General features: G+C 44.5%; 2 protein-coding genes across 6 annotated transcripts in view; both read left to right on the top strand.

Moving 5' to 3' along the window:
• The first annotated feature begins 5,529 nt into the window (after positions 1 to 5,529).
• On the top strand, positions 5,530 to 11,223 carry LOC147629255 (midasin-like). Of its 2 annotated transcripts, none has more exons than XM_086812516.1 (6): positions 5,530 to 5,772; positions 5,937 to 6,124; positions 6,315 to 6,598; positions 10,245 to 10,332; positions 10,441 to 10,721; positions 10,953 to 11,220. In XM_086812516.1, exons 2-6 carry the CDS (start codon positions 6,029 to 6,031, stop codon positions 11,194 to 11,196), a joined length of 993 nt encoding a protein of 330 aa, XP_086668642.1. In that variant the 5' UTR covers positions 5,530 to 5,772; positions 5,937 to 6,028; the 3' UTR covers positions 11,197 to 11,220. The 2 variants fall into 2 exon arrangements, with proteins under 2 accessions (XP_086668642.1, XP_086668643.1); XM_086812517.1 differs by having other exon boundaries at positions 5,550 to 5,772; positions 5,966 to 6,124; positions 10,953 to 11,223.
• A 119-nt stretch (positions 11,224 to 11,342) lies between these two features.
• The window catches only part of LOC147629254 (midasin-like protein), a 108,150-nt gene continuing 97,183 nt past the window's right edge, over positions 11,343 to 22,309 (top strand). For 2 of the 4 annotated variants that reach the window (XM_086812512.1, XM_086812511.1), the window contains exons 1-6: positions 11,348 to 11,545; positions 11,708 to 11,820; positions 11,952 to 12,071; positions 12,188 to 12,266; positions 12,377 to 12,499; positions 12,661 to 12,760. In XM_086812512.1, coding sequence (XP_086668638.1) covers positions 11,509 to 11,545; positions 11,708 to 11,820; positions 11,952 to 12,071; positions 12,188 to 12,266; positions 12,377 to 12,499; positions 12,661 to 12,760 — 572 coding nt within the window. In that variant the 5' untranslated portion in view covers positions 11,348 to 11,508. Of the gene's footprint in view, positions 11,546 to 11,707; positions 11,821 to 11,951; positions 12,072 to 12,187; positions 12,267 to 12,376; positions 12,500 to 12,660; positions 12,761 to 22,309 lie in introns of all 4 variants that reach the window. The other 2 variants (XM_086812514.1, XM_086812513.1) reach the window with 2 other exon arrangements.

Below are 22,309 nucleotides of genomic sequence, written 5' to 3'. Positions count from 1 at the left end.
GGCCATTATGAATTTTTAGTGTTACCCGTTGGTCTCACTAATGCACCAGCAACTTTCCAATAGATGATATTTTGATATATAGTAAAACTTTGGATGAGCATGAGAGTCATCTTAAAGAGATTCTAGGAAGGCTCAGGAGGAAGAAAAAACTGTATTGTAAATTATCTAAGTGTGATTTCTTTAAAAAGGAATTGTTATATTTAGGTCATAAGATCTCTCGGGATGGCTTAAGTATAGATTTGGACCGGATCCAAAAGGTTTTGGAATGGCTAGTTCCGCGTACAGTCAAACAGCTAAGATCTTTCTTAGGTTTTGTGGTATTTCTTCGAAAATCTGTTAAGAATTATTCGAAGTTGCCTATACCTTTTACCAATCTTCTTAAAGGTAAAAATAAAAAGTCCAATTCTCCAATTGATTGGAATGATAAGCTACAGGAGGCATTTGAAATTTTGAAAAATAAAGTTCAAGATGCTCCTGTGTTAGCTTTGCCAGATCCTAGCAGACCTTACATTGTTGAGACTAATGCTAGTGATTTTGCGGTAGGCGCAGCTTTATTCCAGGATGGAAAGCCTATGGCCTTCGAGAGTAAGAAACTCAATGATGCACAGACTAGGTACCCAGTTCAGGAGAAAGAGTTGTATGCAATCATTTATGCTTTAAAGGCATGGAGACAGTATCTTTACGGGTCTCAGTTTATGGTCTTGATGACAGATCATCAATCTTTACAGTATATTTGTGATCAACCGGACTTAAAAAGGTAGAAAAGCAAGATGGGCTGAGTTGATGCAAGATTTTGATTTTATGATTAAATACAGAAAGGGTAGCTTAAATCACATTGTTGATGCATTGAGTCGAATTGGTGAAGTTAATGAGCTTTGCTTCACTGAGATTACTTCTAACTTTTATAATTCACTCATGGAAAAATGCAGCACATATATTTTCTTTGGAAAATATTGGAATTTGGCAAAATCAGGCAACTCTGAAGTAGATCAAAACTTGGTGAAAGGAAAAGCATACCAATTTTTTCTTCGGAATGGTCTTTTATTCCGAAATGATAAGGTTTGTGTGCCGAAAATTAAGTTAAGGATTCTATTTGAGTGCCATGACGCACCATCGGCAGGACATCTTGGCATACAACGTACCTTGGCTTTAGTTAGAAGGATATTTTGTTGGCCTAAAATGAAAGATTTTATTCAGAGTTATGTGGTCTGATGTCATCAATGTCAGATAAACAAGGCTGAACGCCTTAAATCTGCTGGGTTATTACATCCTTTGGATATTCCGTCTAGGAAGTGGGAAAGTATTTCCATGGATTTCATTACGGGACTTTCACATCCCAGCAGGGGTCACGATGCCATTTGGGTAGTTGTGGATAGATTGACAAATATGTCTAGGTTTTTACCCACAAAAACAACAGTTAAAGCTTCGGAATTGGCGCACCAATTTGTCAAGCAACTGTTTTGACTATATGGTCTACCTTTTGATATTGCGAGCGAGCGGGACTCTAAGTTCACGGGCTAATTTTTGGCTGGAAGTTTTCAAGAAATTGGAAACAACTTTAAGTATGAGTTCCTCTGATCATCCGCAATTTGATGGGCAAACAGAGCGGGTGAATCAGGTTGTAGAGGATATGCTTCGTGCATATGTCTCTGGAAAACCATCAAATTGGAAAAAGTATCTTCCACTGATGGAATTTGCCTATAACAGTTCTAAACATACGGCTATAGGTTTTAGTCCGTTCATGCTTATGTATGGGTATCAACCCAGAGCACCTATTGATGTTGGTCTTAAGGACATTGAACTTGATGCATCGAGGGATTTATTATGTGATATGCAAAAAATGCTGATCGAAGCTCGGGATTCTATCAGGACTGCTCAGGATAGAGCACGATTTTATTCTAATAGAGGACGCTCATCTCGGTCTTTTGAACCAGGAGCGTTGGTTTATTTAAAAGTTCCTAAAGACTCTTAGACTTTATCAACAGGAAAATGCTCGAAATTATCTCCTAGATATTGTGGTTCATTTCGAGTTATTCATCGAATTGGCACGGTTGCGTATGAACTAAAACTGCCTCCACATGTTAGAGTTCATCCAGTCTTTCATGTCAGTAGATTGAAAGAGAAGTTGGGAGGTAAGGATAACACAGTTACTCCTTAAGAACTCGTTGAAGTCGAAGATTTATCTTATGTTCCACACGAACCTGAAAAGGTACTTGAATTCAGGGAAAGGAAACTTCGTAGTCGACTAATCCCTGAGGTTAAAATTTTGTGGAAAGATAGGGAAATAGAGGATTCGACTTGGGAGTCGGTTGAGAATGTTCAGCGCAGATTTCCTTCTTTTCATTCCAAGAGTGCAATGTTTTGAGAGAGGGGAAGTATGTTATGTGCACATACTAGGAGGCTAACCCACATTAGGCTTGTGAGCATGGGAGCATGGGAACAAGCTCTAGTGGAGCATGGGTTAGGACTAACCTTAAGGGTTAAGGTTAGGGTCAGGCATCCAAGGGTCACACATGGGAAATGGAGAGCTAAGGGTCACTTTTTGAGGACCCTCCTATATAATAGGGACATGGGACACACTCAAGGGATGCTCTCTTGTGTAGAGGATTGTATCTACATTCTTGCCATTTCACTATATAGAGATGAGTGCTGTTGTATTGGAGTTATACCTCTTGGTGGTATGGGACACTAAGGTTAAGGTATGTGGTACTCCATTATATTTCATGTGTGCAACCCTTGGGCTCGGGGGTGGTTGGGTGGTAGAGTTTATGCCTGATTTATGCATGTTGATTATCTAGAGAGATCTTAGGGTTTTAACACTTTCTCACTGTTACTTCTTTCCTCAGTCCCCAAGATAGTTACAAGAGAAAAAAGACTATTATTTGGGTAAGAGCTCTTGATCATGATGGATCCATCATGGTGGCTTTGGCAGGCCATTAGCACTGAACTGGCAGAGGCCCCTTGGCGGGCGTCAAGCCCTTAGAGATGGTTTACCCACCTGGTGGACACATTCCATGCCCTCTAGATCTTCAACTTGTCCATGAGCTGGGAGACTTCTATCCAGATTTGTCCCAGCCCACCGAGGTGGCTAGGGTCCTCCTATATGTTGCATCCAGGCACAAGTTGAATTTTTTAGGTTGGGCTATACCTTGAGCTGTAGGCCCTTTGTCTTTTGTTGAGGTGGCCGTGTTTGTGAGCCCTTTGTCTTTTGTTGAGGTGGCCGTGTTTGAGCCCTTCATCTTTTGTTTGAGTCCTTCTCTCTCTTCCAGCTTCCGAAAATCCACTTCGATGACTCTTGCCTCTGGGTGTTGACTTCTAGCACTATGCATGGCATCCACGACCATTTGTGCAATAAAGGTATGAGGTGCTGAAATTTCTAGGGCAATGGTAGTGTTAGTGTAAATATGCATTATTGGATCATGTCGTTGCCTTCTATCTCCCCGGCTCCAGATCCAATTGTATGATGGTGGAATTCCTTGAGACTCTAGACCAGGTAGTTTTTGGAGACTTGGCAGGAGTGACTGTTGGTGAGGGGCCCTGAGTGTGATGCTAAGCATATGTCACCTCACCCGGGGCTAACCGTTTAGGAGGCAGTGTGCGGACCATTCTAGAGCTTGTAGCTTGCTCTCTTCTAGTGGATCCTTCAAATGGCCCAGTCTCACCGCCTTGCTTTTTGTGGCTTGGGTTTTCTCATGTTCCTGTAGGAACTCCCTAATCTTATCCCAATCATCCGGAGCCTCTGTACTAGCTCTCATGGCATGTGTGGCTAGATTTTTAACATATTTTAATGTTGTTCGCTTGGTTGTCTCAGCTTTGTCCTTCGTTTTATGCACGTCTATCAATAGTCTTCTGTGAGCATTTTCCTCATTCCCTACTCCTTTATATTACCATTCTCAAAATTTATTCTTTAGTGTGTAACTTCTACCTTGTGTGTGTCCTTGAGTTATTGGATTCCTGCTTCTTTCTTTACCAACTCGGCCTGGATATGAGTGAGTTTTGCATTTAGTTCTTTGGCTACTTCCTTTTCTTTAGTACTTGTCTGTGTTGGCCTTGGTGAATTGTCTTTCAATATCTTTCTTTTTCGGCTCCTTGATGGTGTCCTTATCCTTGTCTTGTCGCTTCTTATATTCTTTAATCAATCGGTCTAGCTCTTCTATGTTAGCCTAGAGTGTCTGTTCTTTGCTTATTTTCTCTTCCAATTGCTTTTTGGCGGTGGCCGTGACATGTTCACGCAGCTTGTTGAATGGGTATGTTGTCCATGGGTGTGTTTACCTTAAGCACCAGCTTTTTTTTAAAGGGCTTCTGGTGCTATGCTGTTGGCCTTTTTGCCTTCCACTTTCATTTCTTCTTCCACTCTTTTGAAGCAACTTACTTTGTTTCTTGAGGTTTTTGATTTATTCATCCCCTAGAGGTTGGATGCCTAGTTTTCTCCGAAACATTCCCCTGCCTCTAGATTCATTGTTTGTGGCATGTTCTATTGGCATTTACCATCATCCAATTTTTTTTGTCGTCCTTCTTGAATATTACAAGTTCCTTGCAGGTGGGGGTACGTGCTTCCAATAGAGCCTTTAGCTTGTCCAAATACCCCTCCACTTTGCTCTTTAAGCTCTTCTGTTGCATGTTTTTCCCACTCCTCCATCCTGGATGCATTGAGCTCATATATTTTCGAGGTGGTCTCGGCATCGTATACTCCCAGTTTGGCCTCCACATGGGCTAGCTTGACCTTGTCTTTGTGGCTCTCTCATGTATACTCCGGACCACCTCCAGATGCTTCTTCATTATATCATGAATTTGTTGTTTGGCCTCATTTGCCTCGGTGGAGGCCTTCTTTAATGATTTGTGTTTGCTACCCTTGCTTGGCCATAATTGCCTTTAGGCTTGCTAATTCCTTAGTCATGTTTTTGTTGGTTTTTTTGTAAGCCCAAGACTTACTCCTTGAGCTTTTGGCTATGCTGCAGTCCACCAGCCTTTTACAGTAATATTTCTTTTTGATTCTCCTGGAACTCCCTATATTTTTGCTTTAGGGTCTCTCCAAGGTTTTAAATTTCACTTGGGCCCTCTGCAATGTACTTTTGTAGGTAACCCAATGCCTCTTGTGCCCACCTAGCCTCTAATGTGGGGAGTTCTACTAGCCATTACCACTACCTCTATAGTTGTGTATGTAGGAAGAGGGATTGGTTCCTAGTCCTGGAAGAGGGTTGTTCCAGTTTGTCCAAAGTGTGGAATTGGCCCATAAAGGACTTAAAGACTTACATACACGATATATATACACACACAAACACACGAAAGTATACCTACATACATATGTGTGTGTATTGAACTTTATTATACTAATATGATAATGATATATCACAAATTATTAATGTAGTAAGTCACATCACAACACTAGTTAAATATACTATATTAATGAACTAAAACATAAAATGTTAATATACAAATTATATGCAGCACAATACTTATTTATCTGATTATTTTACAAACTATTTTCACGTGTATCTATAAATACTAAATTAAATCATCATGAAAAACGTAGTGACTACGGTGTTTTTTTGTAATCAAAGGGAAGCCTTAGGTTTAGGGGAGGGTTTAGAGCACACCTAGCTGCAGTTCTCGCAGCAGGAGACAGCTTCGTGACCTGCAGCAGCTTGAAGGTCCTTTCACGACCTTGTCCTCAATAACCAACACACGATAGCCCACCCCTCCAATCAGCGGTGCAGTAGCTTCTCCGCATCATCGCCCCTCCTTTGACCTTCTCTGCACCTGCAACAGAAGGTAATACAGTCATCAACACATTTGATTATTGATCAGGTGATGGAAACCTTAATATGTGCGCGTGCGTGCGCGTGCCCTCTCTCTCTCTCTCTCTGAATCAGCCTGGTGATGGCTGTTTCAGTGCTAATGTTTTTACGGCAAGTATTGATACTCAATTCCCTCAGTGTATGCATGTGTTGGCGGGCGCCTTAAGGGTCAAGGCTCACGGTGGCAGGGATCGCGTTCAGCATTGATTTTAGTGAATTGTTTTGGCCCAATGGAAAGCAGAAAGAACCACGCAGCTTTAAGGAGGCTCGTTGCTCGTCACTCAAGTTTGAGTCAGGATCCAGCCATTATTGCACTCCTGTCAGAGGTAAAAAGTTAACCTTTAATTCTTCTAGAAGTGAATTTCTAGGGCTCTGTTTTTCTGCATGCTTCATTAGCAGGCATGACCTACATCTACATTTCAAATTATCGTGAGGAAGAAACAGTGTATTATTCGGTTCCTGCTGCTTTTTCTGTTTTTTCCAAAAGTCTAATGCAATTTTACAATGCATGAACAGGGAATTGACATAAAAAATGAAGACATCTTAAGCATTTCCCAGAAGCTGCTGCTTAGGCCAGAGCTTACGGTAGCCGTGGCAGGTTGCTTCCGACATCTCCTACCACAGATGGTTAGGAATATGGTTGATATTCTCCGGGAAAGGCATGCCAAGAGGAAGCTGGCTGATTCTTATGATGAGCTTGGTGAATATCCACTGTCAACTGGTTCTTGGAACATTTGTGTCCATGAGTATGCTGTCATGGCCTTCAGTCGCATCTTGGAGTTAGCACCTCATTTGTTAAGGTCGGACTCACTTGACTGCTGATAACAGTTCTCTCTCTCTCTCTCTCTCTCTCTCTCTCTCTCTCTCTCTAGTTTTTCATTTACTCTTCACATACTTGCATGATTTGGTTTCACAGGCCATATTTGGCTTTTCAATTCATTAATATAATCTCTCTATCTCTCTCTCTCTCTCTCTCTCTCTCTTGCTAGATGTTAATAACATTTTTCCTTTCTTGTTGCTTAGTGATCTGAAGGTAAACCCACTCACCAACCTTGTACTTGACATTTTTTCTATGTTTGTCTGGCTGGTGCTTGTAACTACCTTGGAATCACTAATCCTTTACCTGACTCTTAGACTCTTGTGTAGTTTTCAGTCACCCTGTTTAGTTGTGTCTGACTGTGGATGAAAGGCACTTGAAAAAAGTCAACTTTGTGCCTAGATTGTCGAACAAGGCACTCTAAAATTGGCACGTAAACTTACAATCATGATCTTATACTATAGAATTTGGCATCCTTGCAACTGGATACCAATACTGTAGTGTACAATCTAGTGATCTCTTCCGCCGAAATGTTACTCTTGCATGGGATCAATGACAAATTAGGTCAACCTGTCTGCAATGGTCAAATTCATCATGAAGTCCATACTAATCTGCTCAAAAGGAAAATTGAGGATCTCCAAAGTCATGAGCAAACTGGGCATCTTGCCATAAGGTATCTTAACCTTTCGGCAGACAAGACATGCATTGACATAATCAAACACATTTGTCTGCATGTGAGGCCAAGATCTAATTTTTCTAAATCATGCTGCCCATGCAACAAAGTTGTCCGACAAGCCAAAAGGACACATAATTGACCCTCGAAGAAGAGCCAACCATCATGGTTCACATAGTTACGAATGCCAGATGTAGAACATTGGTTTTGCATTGCTTTGATATCAATGTTAAATAGCTTGCCGGATGTGGTTTAATTACTAATAATTAAACAATGTTAGAATAGTGAACAACAAGAATGAAAACACAATTGTTCACAATGCTTAAGGCACGTGCACAGGGTTCCAATGGACAGGGGATCCCTCCCCTTTGTGGAGTATTTGCTTTACTTGATATGAAAAGGAGTTATGAAGGGTTTGAGTTGTGATACCTCGCTTGTGTTCTCACTTATTGTCAAAACGGGAACTCTTAAAAGAAAACCCGTCTACTTCATACGTTTTGTACTGCCATCAGTAATTATGCCCCTAATGGTCGCCTTGTCTACAATGAAGTCTCTGGAGCACTGCTTTCAGAAGAAGCTAGACGTAAGGCTATGGGTAGTTCACATCATGATGAAGCCCACTATGTGTAGAAAGAGGGTAAGCAGCGTACATAATATATATGTGTGTGTGTGTGTGTGTGATCATGAACAACTTCTGCAGATGCCAAATTGCCATCCGTGGGTTGCGGTTATGCAGAATTTGAATTTTGCACTGATTTAGGGTCTCTGCAGAAAGTTCTTTAGTCACCTAAAAGGGGAAGAGTAGGTGGCTGAGTATTCGGGCAAGGCTAGTACAGCCTGTGTAGGGGTTTGGAGTGAGAGTAGGAGGCGATCTGTTGTGTGTTCTTTTTGCTGTTTTCTTTATGTGGCTGGTTTTTTGCTGACTGTACAGGCGGCTAGTGGAGGTGTGCATACCCAGCTTGCGTGAGCAGCATGTGGGGAGCGAGCATGTGGGGACACTCCCTCACATGGGCTGTGCATGATACAAATGGGTGCCTGATCAGGGGCGCAAAGTATCTCCTGTATGGGGGCAGAATAGCCTGTCTACAGGGTGACCAGAACAGCATGTGCAGGTTGGACAGCAGTGTGGTCAGCATCTGCAGGTTGGGCAGCAGTGTGGGCAGTGTGTGCAGGCCAGGCAGTAGGTGTGCAGTGGGCTCAGACCGGGCAGCACTGCAGAAGTCTGGGCAGCACATGTTTGACTATTAGGGAGGAGTCATGTTAGGGAAAGGGGATAGATTCAGCGTGGAACTAAAAGGGGTAGTATGTTAGATTTAGCGTGGAACTAAAAGGGGTAGTATGTGGGTATTCGGAGTCTCTGTGTGTATTTGTCGTATCCATGTACCCCTGTTTGTGTACCCGCTTGTGTCCGTGTGTGAAATGCCTTTATATATGTGTAAACACTCACTGATGTATGTGTGTAAGTGCATATGAACCTTTTGTAGCCATTTATGTGTGTGTGAGAGAAGCAGTGATGTCATGGGCAACTTGCCATGTGTCATTGCCCCAGTGTGTGTTGTGTCAAAAGGTAAGGCTCTAAAAGCCTATAAAAGCATTGTACTCTTTGGAGCTTTAATAATCATTAATCAAAGTATCTTTGAGTCATGCAATCACTGTGCCTCTCATTTCAGTTTGTTACATCTCTCTCTCTCTCTCTCTCTCTCTCTCTCTCTCTCTCTGTCTTTACTACACTCATTACCATGTATCAATTTTAGCCTCCATAGTTGCTGTTGGTCTGCTAGCCCTAACAGCCCACAAATTGTATTAGAGCCATGCCCTCACCTTGCTTGCTGCCCGCTTGAGCGCCGCCTTCGGGCATCAGTAGTGCTGAGCGCACCACTGCTGCCCAACCCATCGGCGGTGCCACCTGTTTTGCTGGTGGCGCTAGTGCCGAGCGCTCCACCGCTATCGGCTACTCAGCCTGCTTCGTCCGGTCTGCTCAGCCCAGAACTTCCTGTGCACCCACTGTGCCTCTCTCTGAGTCATGCAATCACTGTGCCTCTCTCATTTCAGTTTGTTACAGCTCTCTCTCTCTCTCTTTACTACACTCATTACCATGTATCAATTTGAGCCTCCATAGTTGCTGTTCATCTGCTAGCCCTAACAGCCCACAAATTGTATTAGAGCCATGCCCTCACCTTGCTTGCTGCCCGCTTGAGCGCCGCCTTCGGGCATCAGTAGTGCTGAGCGCACCACTGCTGCCCAACCCGTCGGCGGTGCCACCTGTTTTGCTGGTGGCGCTAGTGCCGAGCGCTCCACCGCTATTGGCTGCTCAGCCTGCTTCGTCCGGTCTGCTCAGCCCAGAACTTCCTGTGCACCCAGCCACGAGTTGCAAGTAGGTGACAAACCTAATTTATTGTCCAACAGCAGTTATTGTGGTGGACATCTTCACCAAAAGCCCAAATCAATTGCTTCCTAATATACTTGTGGTGATTGACACTTCTATTTGCTCTAAATTATTGATGTTGAAATTTGACAACATAATGTGCCACCTTTGTTTGCCAATCAAAGTATGCCAAGGACACTTCAAGAGTTCCAACGTCCAGGAATACCGGAGGCGGATGGGTCTTTACTTCTAGGATAAAGGGGCCAATTTGGTTACTTGCAAGTGGATGTGGACGCCTCACATTAAGAGTCGTAGGGAGTCTTCTAAAGAACCCACTACCAGACATGAGGGTTAGTGGTAACAGGGCATTCCCAAGAATTTGACTGGAAAAGCAGTCACGAATTCATCACACTTGAACCTGAATAGGAAGTTGCCCCCATTTTTTAAAGAAGCAAGAATAATAATAATGTGTATGAAAGGATGGTTTGACCCCAGGAGTCATTCTTTTCCTGATATACCTAAGAAGTGTGTCATTTAAGTTGAACAGGAGCAGTTATAAAACCCTATGCTTTTTGCTTTGTCATGTTGCAGCTCGATATTGCTGTATTTCTTGTTTGCCCCTCCCCCTTTTGAGCGTCTGCTCCACCAGGTTTCTTCTGCAGATCAGTCAAAATGGAAGGTTAGATTTATTTAACGCTTTCAGTATGTACTCTGGTGTGGCCGTCCGTTGAAAAGATTTGCTATGCTGAAGTTCAGGAATTCAAGTTTAAAAAAATGAAAAATGCAGTCACGACCGCACCTACTCAATGTCGTGCGAGCTTCCTATCGCTTTATTCAACTGGAGCCTGCTTCTTTTGAGGGTCTTTGGGACTGGAGCCCATTTCTAGATTTGCTGCTGTACAGAGATTCTGAAGACAATGAGCGACTCAATCAAGATACCATGGATGTCCGATGGTGTGCAGTCCAAATCCTTTCTTTGATAATGAAATTGAGTGATGAGGCCACTCGTACAGTGAGCTTGAGAGTCTCATGTTTGACAGAAGAAACGGCTTTTGCTTGCTTGCTACGGTAAGTTCAATCTTTCAGTTTGATAACGATCTCTCTCTCTCTCTCTCTCTCTCTCTCTCTCTCTCCCCCCCCCAACCCCACCCCACCCCACCCCACCCCCCTCCCCCTCCCACCCCCCGCCCCCCTTCCCCCCCCCCCCCCCCCCCCCCTGCCCCCCTACTTCCCTTTTCCCCCTTTCTCTTCAAACCTGAGGTAATGAAGAGCTGCTGCTGAATTTCTTCTTTGTTGTAGGTGGGAGGAGTTTTGTCAGGAGATTGCTGTAGAGAAGGCTGGTTGGTTTGTGGAGCCGCCTCTCCCTTCAGGAGAATGCAGTGTCGATGAAGCAGTTGCTTCCAATTCAAGCTGGCCACATGAAGGAGAGCAATTAGTGAAATGGAGATGTGAATCGTCGAAGCAGATTTCCCATGTGGAAATCTGTGGCATAGAGTTACCTGTCAGGAAGAACATGACAAGCACAGGGAGGCAAGTGATCTGACTTTTTGTGTTGTCTCTTTTCATTTATGTTGTTAGAAGACTTAACATGTTTAGCGTTATCTGAGTATAGGTCCAAGATGTTTAACTTACATTTAGGCTAAATGTAAGGCAATAAAGTCTTAGTCTAACATATTTAGGTCAGTCTCAGTCGCAAGTCTTAACATATATAGCTTTATGCAGTTTATTACCGTCTTTTGGGAAGTCATTTTTGCTCACCACGACTTTAAAGAGAAATTTAAAGGCTTTGGTGTTAGCACTTAGCCAGCAAGAACCTGTTTTACTGGAGGGTCCTGCAGGCTCTGGAAAAACTTCCATGATTCAGGAACTTGGGCAACTTACAGGAAATTCTGGTGATTTTTTTTTTGAGGATTGTCTTGACATACTAGATCAATCGCTTTGCAGTAAAAATTTGTACATGTTTATCTTTTAGTAGTATGAGCTCATTTGTCACAAAATAAGGCTATGTCCTTGTTTTTTTCACTGAGTTGCCTGCTTTATCAATTCATTGACAGATGCTGTATATATCCACTTAGATGAGCAAGTGGATAGCAAAACTTTGCTGGGGACCTATCTTTGCACGGAGGTCCCAGGAGACTTTCGATGGCAGCCTGGTGCACTTACACAGGTAGCTAATGAGTGAATGCTGACATCCCTGAATCCAATCATGGCTTTCTAATATGAATGAAATGCAATAGAAGTACTTGCATTGTTCTGCACTTCTTGAGTTTTAGACCTGTTCATTGGGAAAATGCGTAGGCTGTGTTGAAAGGCCTATGGGTGGTATTTGAAGATATCGATAGAGCACCTTTTGAGGTCCTATCAGCCCTTGTGCCTTTACTGGAAAGCCGAAAGCTCTACATACCTGGGCGTGCTGAGGTGCACATTTTTCCATCAAGTTATACGCTTTTTAGTAACTGGAAATTGTTATTTTAGCATACCAGTCATGGACATAGAAAGCATGGTTCATGCTTAACTTTGTGCTTTTATTTCAGACTGTTAGAGCAGCGGAAGGTTTCCAATTGTTGGCGACTGTAACTAGAACAGATGCAGTCCCTAGAAGCCATTCATCAGGTATTGGGTGGTTCTGGCATTTTCATTGTGCAGGAGTTTTAGTTAACTGTGCCTTTATTAAATTGGTAACAGCTTTGGGTGAACTTATGTTCTATCAAATATCTATACAGGTGGGGATATTTTGAATAACCTATGGAGGAGAGTTGTAATTTGTCCGCCTACGGACAATGAACTGGGGGCCATTATTGAACTGTCGTTCCCATCGCTTAGACCTGTTGTGTCGAAATTGATTGGTACACTACCTAGCTCTTTTCTTGACGTCTGTTAACAATGTAGGGTTCTGCATGGTAGTTTGAAAAGTCAATGCAGTGGTAGAGGGAGATTATGCTCTTTTTTAAAATAAGTGTGTGGTGTTTTGATGTCATGAAAATCTCGTTTGTGTTTTTTCTTACAGGAACTTTGAAGTTGATTGATGGCATTTCTTCACAAGTGCTGTCACCCGTTGATACTTTTTGTGCCAAAAAGATATTGTTTGGTCGACAGTTCTCAACAAGGTTAGGTCTCGAATTTTAATCTTGATTTTTGATTCTCAAGTGTCCTACATAATCAAGAAAGTTAAAGAATTTGGAATCACACCTTTGAGTGTCAGATATATTCTGTCGATGGTTGCGCTGTTGAGGATGGTTGAAAACCATATTTTTATTTGAAATAAAACTTCTGCTAAGTTTGATTTAAAGTACAACATAAAAGATGCATGGCTGCGTGGGAATAGGCAATGGCTGAAGCAAACATGCTGCCTTCTGCCTATCAAATTTTACCTTTTGACAGGTGATACATGTGCCTCTGACGTTCTGCATACCTCACCAAAAGAAATGTTGCTCAATCATGTGCGTAGTAGGCATAATGCCTCTATGACCAGCATATGGAGGAGCATGGCACTCATCCAAAACCTTTTGTCTCATGTTAGACTCCACACATAGGCAATTATCTTTCACGAGATAACCCTCTATGATCATGAATGAGGCATGTGCATGACCAGCCATCAAATCAGTCCAAATAGTGGCCAAATCAGCATCCGTATGATACAAATTACGTATGGCAGGCAAGTCTCCATGAGAGGCAGCCGAAATAGCTGCTACATACGGCTTCCGCGACAATGCATTTGCCACTACATTCTTCTTTCTTGGGGTGTGCAAGATCTGAAAATGAAACATAGAGAAGAAATTGGCCATCCTCATATGCTTCTTTGATAATTTAGTTTGGGTAAGAAAATACCTCAAACTCTGGTGATCTGTTTTCATAGTAAAATTAGTCCCAAGAAGGTAATGTTTCCATATGGTAAGTGCATAAATTACAGCCAAGAGCTATTTCTCATAAATGCCAAGAGAGAGCTCTGCATCATGCAATCTATGGCTCTTATAAGCCACAGCATGTTCCTCTTGATTTAGGACAGCTCCTATGCAATTTCTAGATGCAGCACATTCCATACTGAATGACTTTTGCAAATCCGGAATGATCAACACTCGACCATGTGTAGTTCCATCTTTCAACTTGAGGAATGCATCCCTCTCTACATCAGTCCATTTAAATGTAGCCTTCTTCTTTGTCAAGTCATGCAAAGGAGAAGCAATCTATGCAAAGTGCCGAATGAATGTGCGGTAGTAAGAGCATAATCCAAGAAAACTACGGATCTCATGTACCGTTCTCTATTGGGGCCAATTCCGAATTGCATCGATCTTTGCAGGATCCATCCACACTCCATCTTTGGACACAACATGCCCAAGATAATGTATCTCTGACAAGAAGAACTCACTCTTCTTTGCATTTATGAAGAGTTTATGCTTATGGAGTTCTTCAAAAACAATAGCCAAATGAGCTCTATGCTCTTCTTCGGTCTTCGAGAAGACTAGGATGTCATCAAAGAGGACACCCGTGAATTTCTTGTACCCATGGGATATGTGATCCATCATTCTGTTGAATGTAGCCACAGCATTCGTAAGACCAAAAGGCATAACACGATACTCATAAAGCCCAAATGCTGTCCTGAAAGCAATTTTATGTATATCCTCAGGCACCACACGTGAAACTAGACGGGAACTCTGAGCAATAAACAAATACTTCAGATGCCAAACAATGATATGAAAACGTAGCGGAAATAACCATAAACAATATCAAAACACTGCTAGCCCTCTCTAGGAACTTCTTTATTCCAATGAATAAAGAATTACAACCAAACCAAGGTGCGGGTGCAATGCTTCATCAGGTTTTCCACAAAGCTCAGCTTAAATAACAAGGCACTAATCAACACCATAAAATTTTGCAAATCAGCCTAAAAAAAGAACAGCCTGGTACAGAATTTAATCCAACGCCAAACTCTGTGCCAAAACAGCTCTAAAAAGGCTCTCAAAAGAGTACCATGTCTCCAAAAATAGTTTCAGAAAAGCCCTCAAAAACAATCCCTGATACCTCCAAACATAGCCCCTGAACCAATGCCCAGAAGGGAGTGGTGAAGAGAGGAGAAGAAATGGGCCAGTTGCTGTACCACTGTACAACCTGAGCAAAAGAGAGTGAAGAACCGGCCCGACCACTGCACCACTTACAGCCTGCACTTTAGGAACAAGAGAGAGAGAATGTCAAACTGTTGCCTGCTAGTCACCCAAAGGAGGGAGAATGTGGCTGTCCATGCTGTATGGCAGTGTTGTACAACGCTGCTACACTTGTTGTACGGCCTGTACCAGTGCAAGAGAGAAGGTGAGCTGGCCGGCTTGCTGTCCACAGTATGACTAGCGCAAGAGAAGGGAGAAGAGCTCGCCGGCTTGTTGTCTTCAGTATGGCCAGCATAGAGTAGAAGGGGAAAGGGGCTGCCCGGCTTGCTCTATAGAGAGAGAAAACGCCGACTGCTGTTGAAGGACCTATACGGCCAGTGAATCCAGAGATAGCATTCCGCATCCCTTCTTTTCCCCCCTTTTTCATAGAGTCGGCTAGTCCCAAAAATAGCCTCCATGCTTTTCCCTTTTTGGCCAAAAGTAATTGATGTGCCAAAAATATAAGTCCTATGCTTTTCCAATCTTGTTAGTCAAGTTTGCTTTGGGCGCCTCCTTGTGTCCACATATACATGCCCAAAATAATAAGAAGCCCAGCCACACTTAAGTGATGTGTGAACACACCGACTATATATGCTAAAAATCCCATGTTGTTTTCGCACAAAAGCCATATTTCAGGCAAAACTTTGCCAATAAGTGCTCTAGCTTTCTTCCGTGGAAAATCCTCGTTCACACCTTTGTTCCCGATAGTGTGTCAAAGAGTGTTCAAGACTGGTGAGAGAACCAAATTGGTGACATCCCCTCCATGTTATAAGACAGTTGTTCGCAACTGTATAAGTTTGATACCACTAAAATATCCTTCAAGTATAGCAGATCCATTGCCCATCAGGAGTATTACATAAGTCCAGCATTATATATGCTCTTATGTGTATGTGTTTGTGTGTGTGGAGTGCGTGTGGTGTGAGAGCATATCTTGACACAGAGTTCTACATCCACTATTGGGCACTGATGATGTTAGCGGGGATGTCGTAGTATCTATCTAGTCCATACTATGCATAATGGAGTTGATAGTTATATAGTCTTGTGGGTTGACTACCATGAGTATATAACATGCACGTTCCTAAAAGGTGAATTTGGCCATGTTCTTGGATTCATCTAGGCGTATAATTCAGCCGTATTAGCAGACATGTAGATTTCACATCGTGAAGTTTTCGTCTGAGTTGTGGCCAGTTGATATTGTGCTAATTCTTTCTATCTTTAGCGGTGCATTTGCCCTATCAACTACTTATTTGCTGTACTAATTCTTTCTATTTGCTACTTCCCTTAGTGCTAGGCTTCATTATGGCTGAGTTTGCCCTGCATCTCCGGAGGTTTGACAGAAACTCAGTACGAAGGGCTTTGTGTGAATATATGCTCTTATGTGTGTGTGTGTGTGGAGTGCGTGTGAGAGCATATCTTGATACAGAGTTCTACACCCACTATTGGGCATTGATGACGTTAGTAGGGATGTCGTAGTATCTAGTCCATACTATGCATAATGGAGTTGATAGTTATATAGTCTTGTGGATTGACTACCATGAGTATATGCACGTTCCTAAAAGGTGAATTTGGGCATGTTCATGGATTCATCTAGGTATATAAGTCCAGCATTAAAGCCATAATTCCAGATTCCATATTCTTTAGGGGTATTACATAAGTCCAACATTAAAGTCATAATTCCAGATTCACAATCCGAAATTAGATACGAACACGAGAGCCATCCGTATGAAGAAAGAAAGTGTATCCATATCCTGAGTCAACAGATAATAACGAGACACAGGCACAAAAGCCAACTGTGTCCCAAATATCCATAAATCCATAAGCCGCTTTTATGAATGTTCAGGGATGTTGAATGCTTCCCAAAACACAAGTACGAAGTGAGCACCAGGGTTGCTAGTCTTGAGAAAAATCACACCCGTTAGGTTGCTTCTACCATACATATATTGTAAGAAAAGCACATCATGTCAGGCTGTATCTGCCATACATGTATTGTCATGTCAGGCTCCATAAGCCACACATGTTCTGTCATATCAGGCTTCATAAGCCATACATGTTTCCGTCATGTCAAGCCTTAGAAATTACACGTTTCTGTCATGTCAAGTCTTACAAGCCACACATCTCCCGTCATGTCAAGCCTCACAAGCCATACATGTTTTGTCATGTCAAGCCACACATGTTCTATCATGTCAAGCCTCACAAGCCACATATGCTCTGTCATGTCAAGCCTCAGAAGCCACACATGCTCTGTCATGTCAAGCCTCTAGAAATCACACATGTTTTGTTATGTCGAGCCTCAGAAGCCACACATACTACCAGGTTGAATTTGATTCGCCAGTTGTGTCAAATAGAGTGATGCAGTCGAGCGCCATCCAATTGCGTACGGCCCGCGAGGTGGCAACACGGCTTCAACCCCGCACCCGACCTGCTGGCTGGTGTTTCGGGCTTTCCCGTGATAGTCTCTTTCCCACGCCTTAGGAAGGAATACCTTGCTTTTCTCCCAGTGATTGGTGGAGCCATTGGGGAAGAGTGATGGAATCCACCCGCTCCCCTCCCCGCCACTTCATCCCTCGCACGGGCGGCCAGGATTCCATTCCTTTGCAACTATATTGCCTTGCTGGAGACAGTGCCTCGCCTCACGTCATATCCCTTCCTTGCCTATGGGGAGACCCCATCCCACAAAGAGTGGAATACTCATGCCTCCCTAGCCAATGCTTCATTCGCAGGCAGATGGGACACCTCGCCAAAGCTTGCCCTCGGCGCCAGTCGAGGAGAGCGGCTCCAGTGGTCCCCCCTGGCGGTCCCAGCTCAAATCATCATCAAGGGGTGGGGAGAAAGTCAGGCTCTCAGGTAGCTGAACACCACAACATGATCGCGAATGACTCTGTTGCCGGAGAGTGGCAGGTCGTTGGCCCGTGCCAGGGCTGCGAGCCGACCTCCAGAGCTGAGCGAAGCCATTGAGCGCGCCAGGCTGGAGAAGTACAAGAAGATTCAGTTCTGTCAAGTGGTGTTTCATCATTCCAGGCCATCCACGCTAGAGAGTGTCGCGATAATCTTCTCCTTTTCCTTGAGTGCAGCCCCGGGGACGGAGTGGGATTCGGAGATGATAGCTACGGCCATTTAGGGGTAGTCAATAGAGCTCTCGCACCATCTTCATGATTTGCGCATCACCGACATGCTCACCCATCTCTGGCCCCTAGCTCGGATGGAGTTGGGAGGCTCTGACCATAGAGGTAAGGACGACGAGATGGTTTCCTCTAGCTTGGAGGTGCTGCTCTTTGTGTTTCTTCATATCTCAGTTGCAGTTACCCTCCCCCCCTCTTACAGATAGCTTCATTGTGATCGATGGAGTTCAGAGTATGTCTATTGTCGTGCTCGGACAGAGTGGCGACACAGGAAGGACAAGATCCGCGCCCACTTGGAGCGCGGTCGCCTCAAGACCGATCCCCGTTGAAACCCACACTCATAACTCTTCGAGTGGAGAGCAACTCCAATAGTTCCGTGTCCCATAGAGATTGATATGCGGATAGCCTCATGGAACATTGAAGGGGGCAAGAAAAGGGGGGGGGGGGGGGGGCTCAGTGCTTTCAAAGGCGAGGCGCCCTTAGAGGAGAGCTCCATAGAGCTAGAGTTGGGGGACTCTCAACATTCTCTATTTCCAAGAGCACCATCTTTCCAAGGGACGTACCCGCCACTCCGGGAAGATTTTATAAGCCAGGAGTTTCACTCTTTGGTCTCCCTCTTTCGGCCCCTCCGGGACGCAGGCACGAGTTTGTATTTCTATCAGTGAGTAGCTCTTGTCGACTAAGGTTTTTCAAGTGTCATAGTCAGTGGGCGAGCGCAATGGGTTACCATCACGATTGGAGAGGACTGTGTGGGCTTCCTCAATGTTTATGCCCCAAATGTCGCAACAGGTAGAGCCACGTACAATCTGTCATGCCCTTCCTCAGGTTGACTTTTGGTGCATGGGTGGAAACTTTAACATGATCGAGTCAGCAGAGGACAAACTCAGAGGAGGTACGGTTACAATCTGAGGCGCATAGTACTCTGCTTGGGAGGAGTTGATCATGGCACTCAGGGAACAAGATCCTTGGCATCTGCCAAAGTTTGGGCGCAACCTCGAGAGCCTATGCTTCTCACGCTCCGATAGGAGGAACACAGGCCCCAACCTCGCTCGACTTGATAGATTCTATGTGGATGAGTGGGCTTGCGGTCGCAACGGCATGATTGGCATCTTGGTGGGCACCACTTTCTCTGATCCTGCTCCGGTTATTCTATCCTTGGAGGACCCCTAGAGGCAAGACAAGCATGTGAGCACTAGGATTCGAGACAACCTCATACAAGACCCTGAGATCTACTATAGGATAGAGTAGATATGGATGGGACTGATTATATCTCGCGTGCACCTTGGATGTCGGCCTCAGTGAGATCAGCAGCTTCTTGCAGGAGGCAACACAGAGCAGTTTGGAGGGATTTCATGAGCAAGAGAGGAGCATTCGGAGGGGTCTTGCTTCTCTCCAGTGTCTTCCAGAGAGTTCCCCGAATAGCCCATGGATTGAGAGTCAGCTTGCTACCGCCCGTGCGGAGATCAGATCCATTGAGGAGAGGAGAGTGGAGTATAGATACCATGCCAGAGCCTTCTTCTAAACCCAGACCGGAGAGATAGTCACAGGGGACTCTTTGAGATTGCAGACCCTCATAGGCAGAGAGAGGGTATTCGTAGGTTGTGTGGCCAAGATGAAGCTACTGTTTCTAGAGACACCCCCCCCTCTCCCCACGTGAGAGCCATCGCCACGGATTTTTTCAGATCTCTCCTCACGAGTGCCCCATTATCCCCACAGGTGGTGGACGTACGCAAGAGGGTCTGGCGGCACACGAGAGAGGTGGTTCCCCCCGCTCTCCATACCTTCTTATTGACACCCTTCAGCAGAGAAGCTGGTCGAGGCATTGACAAGGGGCAAATGCCCGGGCGCCGATGGGCTTCCAGTTTCCTTCGTTCTTCGCCAATGGGATCTCGTGGAAGTCGGCCTTCGTGCAGTCTACAATGAGATTATGACTACACGTGCCATGCCACAGAGGCTTTTAGAGGGTTTGATTCACTTTTTTCCTAAGGAGCTGGACACCCGACAGTAGAGACCCATGACCCTCCTTGGGACCGCCTACAAGATTTTGGCCAAGGCCATCAGCCGGAGATTTCCGCCTTTCCTCCCTAACTTGATCCATGACACTTAGACATGTTTTATTCAGGATCGGAGCATTCTAGACAACATCTTCACTTTCTGGGGAGCAACAGCTTCAGCCAAGATGTGGCAACAGGACCTCATTGTACTCCTCCTAGACTTTAAAAAAGCTTATAATAGAGTTGACTGGAGCTTTCTAGAGGGCAAGATGTACCGGATGGGGTTCCCAATGGAGTGGATCCGCGGTGTTTTGACGCCTCTGTTGGGTATAAAGTCCCAGTTTCGCCTCCAGACCTTGATCATCGCGTAGCTGTTGTCGAGAGCTTCGCGGCCATATATTTACTTGTACATTTGGCCCTCATTTGGGCCTTGTAAAGGCATTCTTTGTATTTGGTCCGCCGGGCGCCCCATAAGTTGGGCGCCCGCCCATACCCTTGTATTACTATAAATACGAGGTCTCCCTTGAGCCTCAATAAGACATTCAAGATATTCTTGAGCATTGTGTGAGTTCTCTCTCTCTCTCTCTCACTCTCACTCTTCTCTATCTCCTCTGCACTTCCTTGGCTAAGGCTCTTGTGTTTGAGTCATTCTCCTCCAACAACTGGTATTAGAGCTATGGAGGGAAGCTGTATGCAGAAGCTATGGAGTTAGAGGTGTCTTCCACCACTTGACTACGGGATCGTCTGCGTTTTTCGCGTCAAACACCTCCCTTTTTTATCATCAAGATGGTGCGTTTTTCTTTCTAGAGTGCTGCGTTTTTTTTTTTTCTCTCCCTCTGCTGCCCCCTTGTGCTGCGTTTCTTCTATCCCTTGCTGCCCCTTGTGCTGCGTTTTTTTTTTTGCTCTCCATTGCTGCGTTTCTGTGCTGCGTTTTTGGTGCTGCGCTGCTGTAAACAGCAGCGTTTCTGTGGTCTTGTTCTCTGCCTGCTGTACGGCTGCCATCAGCAGCAGCTAGGGCTGCAGCCAGCAGCCCCACGACCACCAGCAGCAACCAACGCTGCAGCCAGCAGCCCCAAGGCCACCAGCAAACAGTCCGGGCTGCAGCCAGCAGTCCCACGGCCACTAGCAGCAGCCGTCTCTGCCTCCAGCAGACAGGATCTTCGAGCAACACCAAAGACAGCAACTTTCTGCCCCTCGGCGAGTTTACATCGACATCCGGTGATTCTCTTCCGCCGTCACCGTCACTTGAAGTTGTTTCATCAATCTATGAGCATCCTACAGTCAACCCATATCTGGTACATAACATCTTGCTATTACTTACTTTCTGAAGTGTCAGTTTGATAAGTCATGGCGTCTACAAGTGATCTTAAGGGTCTACTAGAGATTAAGAAGTTTGCAGGCACTGGGTTTGATCTTTGGAAGGTGAGGATTCAGAATATCCTCTATCTGCGGGAATGTGATACTGCACTTGAGCAGTTCAAACCCGCTGCTATGACAGATGATGAATGGGGAATCCTGAACAGAAAGGCCGTTGCCTATCTCCAGATGGCTGTTGCTGATGAGGTTCTTGTAGACCTCAAAGGGCTGACAACAGCCTATGCCGTCTGGGAGAAGCTGAGAAGCACCTATGAGATCACCACGCCAGTGAACCAGATACATCTCATCAGGAAACTCATGAATATGCAACTTGATGATTCTAAGAATGCAGTAGAGCATATTACTACTTTCACAGGGGTGCTTAATCAGATGCAGGATTCTGGATTGCCTGCTTTTGATGATAAGTTGAAAGCTATCTTTTTGCTCACTACTTTGCCTGACTCTTGGGAAACACTTGTGGTGTCACTTGGGACAAATCCCAACCTAACTTTTGATGGAGTCAGGGGTGCTATTCTCAATGAAGATATCCGGAGGAAGACCTCAGAGACTAGCGGTTCTGCAAATGTCTCACGAGGGAGGACGACCAAGCGGGGAAATACTACTACCAATTCAAAGGGTAGAAGCAAGAGCAAGGGCCAGCAGTCTGATGTTACATGCTACCAGTGTGGTCGTAAAGGCCACAAGAAGCCAGATTGCAAATTTTACAAGATGGAGCAAGACCGGAAGAAGAAATCCAGTCATTCAAATGACAAAAAGAAGGAAAAAGAGAGTAATTCCAGCAAAGCAGAAGAGTTCGAAAAGGACAAGAGCAAGGCCAATGTGGCCTCTGGTGTTGTCATAGAGGAACTGTCTGACTCAGATGATGTGCTATGTGTTTTTTCTGCTAATGCACTTGATGTTCATAACTTGCATGTCACAGAACCAGATGTTATTCATGCCTTGATGTATGAATCTGATGTGCTTTCACAGACTTGGATTATTGACACGGGTGCCTCTTTTCATGTAACTCCTATCAAGGAGTGTTTTGC

The sequence above is a fragment of the Cibotium barometz genome, chromosome 18, assembly GCF_041138505.1.
Source record: "Cibotium barometz isolate CiBa-2024 chromosome 18, ASM4113850v1, whole genome shotgun sequence".
In the NCBI taxonomy this organism is placed as follows: Eukaryota; Viridiplantae; Streptophyta; class Polypodiopsida; order Cyatheales; family Cibotiaceae; genus Cibotium; species Cibotium barometz.
The sequence above is the reverse complement of the archived record's forward strand: the minus strand, read 5'-3'. Positions and strand labels throughout refer to the sequence as shown.

Coding starts and splice junctions, on each gene's coding strand:
- LOC147629255 (XM_086812517.1), top strand. CDS start 6,029: ATGGAAAGCAGAAAGAACCACGCAGCTTTAAGGAGGCTCGTTGCTCGT. Junction 6,125..6,314: donor TTATTGCACTCCTGTCAGAG/GTAAAAAGTTAA, acceptor ATGCATGAACAG/GGAATTGACATAAAAAATGA. Junction 6,599..10,244: donor TTAGCACCTCATTTGTTAAG/GTCGGACTCACT, acceptor GTCATGTTGCAG/CTCGATATTGCTGTATTTCT.